The sequence below is a fragment of the Tasmannia lanceolata genome, unplaced genomic scaffold, assembly GCF_043159265.1.
Source record: "Tasmannia lanceolata isolate RefF3 unplaced genomic scaffold, GAP_Taslan_0.1 ptg000020l, whole genome shotgun sequence".
Lineage (NCBI taxonomy): Eukaryota > Viridiplantae > Streptophyta > Magnoliopsida > Canellales > Winteraceae > Tasmannia > Tasmannia lanceolata.
Window position 1 is genome coordinate 14,115,917 of NW_027518697.1, and position 5,919 is coordinate 14,121,835.

Below are 5,919 nucleotides of genomic sequence, written 5' to 3' on the forward strand. Positions count from 1 at the left end.
TTCTCCATAGTCTTGTTGTCATTTCTTCTTCTTTGGAGACTAGCCCAGTCTCATTATAGCTTTGCTTTTTGAGATCATAGATCATTTTTGTTGTCATCGATAGTCTAGTTTGCCTTGTTTAGGGGTTTCCCCTATTTGCCCTAAGGTTTGGTCCTAGGGTTTTGCTTTGTGTTTTCCCTTAGGTCTTTGACCAAAAGGGTGAAAACTCTTTACTTTAAAAACTTTTGAAAAACTTTAAAAATATGAAAAACAACTGAAAAACCTTAAAAAGCCTAAAGTGTTGAGTGTTTTAGAATCAGTAATTAGGAGAGTTTGTTTCGAACTACGTTGGCTTGATCCTCTTCCACGAGGTACGTAGTGCAGCTTGGGATCCACATCCCAAGTCCAGCCAAACCTTTAAAAATAAAAATTTTAAATCTTTCAAAGTTACAAAAATATTCAAACCATTTTCAAAAAGATCTTCCTCTAGAGTTAGGAGTATGTCCTAGCTGTTTAGGTTGTGTTCTAGAGTTAGGAGTTTGTCTTGATTTGTATTGATATGGTATGTCCTGTCATGTGAGTGTCCCTAGAGTTAGGAGGCCTCGAGTCGATCGGTTAGACATTTAGTCGAACCGATGGCTAGACTAGGCATATAGTCATCCCGTGGTTTTCATTAGGTTGCACGGCCTAGTTACACATAGGATTGTAGGAACCACCTGCATTAGCTTAAGGCTAATCAATCTGCATTTAGTTAGGGCATATAGGATGTCCTAAAATCCACCATTCATTGGAATTTAAATAATAGTTCAAGAAGCTTTAATAACTAGTCCGGTCTTTTAGATCGAGTCTAGGATAGAGGTCTAGGTGTCTTAGGCATCATAATTTTGAATAGGGCATCGAACTACGTGGGCTCCGATTCTTCCCGAGGCCGGGATACGTAGTGCAGCTAGGATGGATGGCCATTCTGGTCCGAGTCCAGTCTTGCATTAGAGTTAGGCATGTCACCCATAACCTAGCTTTGCTTAGGTGACACATTTTCATTTTATGTGTTTATTTCTTCATTCTCAGGAAATGCATGCTTAGGTAGACGATTCCTGAGGATTGTTCCCATTTCATATGATTTTTACCCAAACTTCTTTGGAGTTAATGAAAATGGCATAAGAGACCAGGTGCTTGCACTTGGGCGAATTGGGGGCGCCTAATCCCTTCCCCATTCGTCATCAGGCACGAACCCTAATTTATATCTCTGGTTATCCGTTGCAACAGAGCATAGTATGGGATCCTTGGCCCACTTTCCTTGGATGGCGACTCTGAGTTCTTTTTAGGTACATCTCGGTTTCGAGCCCTGGCTCCTGATCAGGATGTATCTCATTCGTTTTGTATCGCCACTCGTGCTATGCTGTGAGGGCGGCATCCGTTTCGAGAGTTCCTTGGCAGAGCTCTCCTTCACATTGTGGAGATCTTAGAGGATTGCTGTGGGGACCTCGCGTCCCTCGCCGCACTCGTCCTCTCCGGATCGGGGTCCACAGGCTGGCGACTCTGCTGGGGAGTTCTTGAAACATTGCCTAACTCTTTAAAAATGCCATTTTTATTAACTTTGGAGAAATTTGAGCTAAAATCATTTTAAATGGGAACTCTATCGTTAGAATCCAGGGGCACCAGGTAGGTGCGTATGCTACGTTCGTCTTCTTGGTCTCAAAAGGACTTCCTTCTATGTTCCTGCCAGGATTCAGCGTCAGTATGGAGGGGAGCAATCCATTGTGCCTCCTCTTCGTCATTTCTATCCACCATGAGGATTTTTGGATCAAGATTGTCATTTCTTTTATTGAGTCAAAACTTGTAAATTTGATTCCATTATAGATGAAAATTCAAAAAAATTTTACTTGACATGTTATAAACAGTCAGTGATTCAGGGTTTTCAGCGATTGCTGTCAGTATAATCAATACAAAGGATGTTTGTTTTTTCTTTTGTCTCTATTGGTACAAACTATCTTATTTGTCAATCATGTAACCTAGTTTGTTAACTTCCAATCAGGATTCTGAAAGATAGCAACCATCGCTCCCAAAAAAGACTTTCAAGCTAAGCCCACCTGGTCGAGACCTACCCCAGTGTCTAGACTCGTTCGCCACTTTGATTCCTCTGTGTCATCTTCAGTTCGTTTACCTTCTTCACCAGAGTCTTCAAATTTATTTGAAGTAAATCAAATGGCAGACACAACTGAACTTTTAATGAGCATGCAAGAGATGATGAAAAACCTCACCAGAGATATGGCGGGAATGAAAGAAGAAATGGCAAACATGAAAACACAGATAAGTGATAAGACTTCCACGTCTAGGCCCGTACTTCAACCTTCTCATGTTCCAGCTCCGGAGTCGCATATACCCGTTATCCAGTCTTTCGAGGTGGATTTAGATGATGGTCAGTATGCTGCAGAGTATTGTGCTCCAGAGGTTGATAAAGAAAAAGAAAAATTTGAAAAATTTGAGAAGGAAATGTCTGAGAAATTCAGCAAGATGGCTCATGAGATGGAGCAGATGAGAGTCCAGGGACCCAAGAAATTTGACGTCTCTGAATTAATACTGTCTTCAACAGTTTCTTTACCGCCCAACTTCAAAGCTCCTGATTATGACAAATATGACGGAACCGGGTGTCCGCGTAACCACATGAGGTGGTTTATCATTTTGTCCCAGCAGTATGGTCTGAGCCGTGAGCAGATGGCCCAGTTGTTCCCGATTTCTTTGATTGGGATCGCAAAGAAGTGGTTTCTAAGGCTAAAGCCCGAGGAGGTGAGAACCCTGGAAGATATTTCGGAGAAACTAATAGAGCAATTCTCAATGGAAGAGGGTATTGAGGTCACGAAGAGAGACCTAAAACAGCTAAAGCAAGGTCCTCAAGAGACCTTCACTTTCTTTATCAGGCGCTGGAGACGCAAATCTGCTCAGCTAAGCCAGAAAATGACTGAATCAGAGCAGATAAAGCTGGTTCTGAAGAGTTTGTCTCCCATGTATTTTCATTTTCTCGCTCCTCAGCATTACCCGAGCTTTGACCATTTAATCAAGACGGGTACTCAGACAGAAGATGCCATAGCAAAAGGCTTGAGAGCCAAGGTTTCTTCTGAAATCCGAGACGGGAAAAGACCAATGGTCCAGTCCAAAGAAATTCATGCTGTCAGTTATACCAGGCCTGTGGCCAGAGTTGCTGCAGAGGCTGCAAAAGCGCCAAGGAGAGTTGCATATGACAGAAAGTTTGATCCTCTTCCATATCCGATAATAATGATATTCAAAAGGCTCATGAAAGATAGGAAGATCCGGCTCCCGGATATCAAACCTCCACCCAATCCCTTACCCGCATTCTGGAAGATGGATCAATACTGTGAATATCACAGAGGTCCAGGGCATTTGACCGAGAATTGTTTGGCCTTGAAGCATGCTATCCAGAACATGATTGACAAAAATGAGCTGGCAGTGGAGAGACCAAACGTTACTCAAAACCCACTTCCTAATCATCATACCATGCCTCCTCCTGCTACCAATGCAATTTTTACTGATGAACCTCTGCTCGATCCATCAACCCTCATTTGTGCCATTACCACAGAAAAAACCTATGTAATGAAGTTTGACAAGGAAGATTTCGAAGCAGTAGAAAAGAAAGATCATTATGTAATTTCCTTTGATGACGATGAGTTGGCTGAATCGTCTTCATCTCAGTTTGGTACATTTCAGATTGACAGTGCTGGAAATAGAAGGACAGCTCCTTATGTCTTAAGGGCTGAGGACTTTGAAGAAGATGAGTTATTGTTGTTGGATAACCATTGTGACGAGATGCGTCATATGACCCGTGGTGGGCGTGTATTCAAGCCTCAAGAATTGTGTGTTGAAAATCCTGCAGAGGTTGCGCGAAATACTGAAAACCAGAGACAGAATAAGGTCAGTAAGGTCAGCGCCGATGAAGAAGAAGAGAGCTTGTTAAAGCAGTTGAAAAAGACTCAGGCCAATATTTCCGTATGGGGTTTACTCATGGCCTCATCTAAGCACAGAAAATTAGTCCTTCAAGAGCTTAACTCAGCACAAGTCTCTGTAGACACTACTCCGGATGAGCTGGTAAGCTTGGTTGCCATGACAAGAGTGTCTAAGACTTTATCTTTCACTGACGACGATCTGCCTTCTGAGGGCCGAGACCACACCAAATCTCTGAAAATCACAGTACTTTGCAACAAGAAGAGAGTACCAGAGGTGTTAGTTGATAATGGCTCTGCTTTGAATGTATGCCCGTTGAGTACTGCAACAACTCTTGGATTTGGTCCTGCGGATTTCATCCCATCTGAACAGGGTATTCTGGCGTACGATGGCACTCGCCGAGATGTGATCGGAACTCTGGTCACCGAAATACAGATCGGAGGAGAAGACTTTGAGATAGAGTTCCAGGTTTTGGACATCAAAGCCTCATTTTTGTTGTTACTCGGCCGCCCTTGGTTGCACAAGTTTGGGGTTGTTCCATCCTCTCTTCACCAAAAGCTAAAGTTTCTTCGCAAAAACGGAGTGGTAACTGTGAAGGGGGACCCAGACCTGGAAGTAGGGCTGATTACTCAGGACCTGACTATGGAGAAAGCTGAGGATGTTAGTTTGACTGGATTCTCATTAGAGGTGGCTGCCATTACCTTTAAAGAAGCTATGAATGAGGAAATTTGTTTCCTGACCAGTACAAACGCAAATGTCGTCAGGATGATTCGTCGACAAGGATATATGCCAGGTGCAGGGCTAGGTAGACACCATCAGGGTTTGACTGAGTTCCCTGAATTCGAATCCTTCAATAATCTATTTGGGCTGGGGTACAAGCCTTCAAAGAAGGAAGTTAAAGAAATGAAGCTGCTGATGATGAAATGGGTTGAATGTCGCCGCAGGGGGTTAGAATTACCAATGGCACCGATTAATTTGACGATGAATGGCCGTTTTCGAAGAGAGGGTGCAGATGTCCCTTTCTGTGGCTTTGCCGAAACTTGGTTAGATGAGAATTCAGGACAGAGGTTGCCAGGATTTGAAATTTTCTTTGATCTGCAGTTAGAAGACAAGCAGACCGATGTGCAGACAGAAGTTGAATCAGAAGCTGATTGGGCAGAACATGTAGAGCCGAGCCTTCTGAGTTCACTGTTTCTCGAAGATTCACAAACTATTGCCGTAATTGATCGGAGGGCCTCGATTCTGAACCCTACTCATTTAATCACCCCGGCAGAGGAACCATTGACCAACTGGACCTTTCAAGTCATACCTCAGGTTACTTTCCTAAACAGTCATGTCCCTCCAAAAGAGTCAGTTGTCCATAAATACACGTCAGTCTTTGGGTCTAATTCAGAGTCTGTTTATTCTAACAATTCTGTTAATGCAGGTACTGTAAATGTCGAGTCTCCTAAGGTCGATGATGATTCCTCTTCTTCCAGCGGAATCAAGTCAGATGCTACTTCTATCGTTGATTCAGAGTTAATTGACATAAATGTCAATATGTTCGTTGAGTCTGTAAATTTTTTTCAAGCGTCTATTGTAAAGCCCGATGTGGGTAATTTTTCATTTGATGTACCTGATTCAGCATTAAATGAAATAAAGCATCCTTTCTCTGAGTACAATCCAGTCTCTACTTTTATTTCTAATGTTTCTGCTTCAGAATCTGATAAACTTAATAATAACAATCAAGACTCCCCCTCTGATGAGGATACCGACGACACTCCTCCTGAAATCAAATACATGATTCAACAGGATGAGAGTCGCCGAGCAAAACCACTCGAAGAGGAAATTGAAACCGTGAATATAGGTGACGAAACCTTGATTCAGGAGATTCGAATTGGCAAAACTTTATCTCCTGAAGAACGCGAGGAATTAATCGCCTTATTTAAAGAGTTCAAGGAAGTTTTTGCTTGGTCATATGATGACATGCCAGGGTTAAGTGAA

The 5,919-nt window shown here is 42.6% G+C and overlaps 1 protein-coding gene across 1 annotated transcript; it reads left to right on the top strand.

Moving 5' to 3' along the window:
• The first annotated feature begins 2,369 nt into the window (after positions 1–2,369).
• Positions 2,370–5,597, top strand: LOC143855187 (uncharacterized). The gene is made up of 2 exons (XM_077365408.1): positions 2,370–5,250; positions 5,363–5,597. Exons 1-2 carry the CDS (start codon positions 2,473–2,475, stop codon positions 5,369–5,371), a joined length of 2,787 nt encoding a protein of 928 aa, XP_077221523.1. The 5' UTR covers positions 2,370–2,472; the 3' UTR covers positions 5,372–5,597.
• Positions 5,598–5,919: the final 322 nt, after the last annotated feature.

Coding starts and splice junctions, on each gene's coding strand:
- LOC143855187 (XM_077365408.1), top strand. CDS start 2,473: ATGTCTGAGAAATTCAGCAAGATGGCTCATGAGATGGAGCAGATGAGA.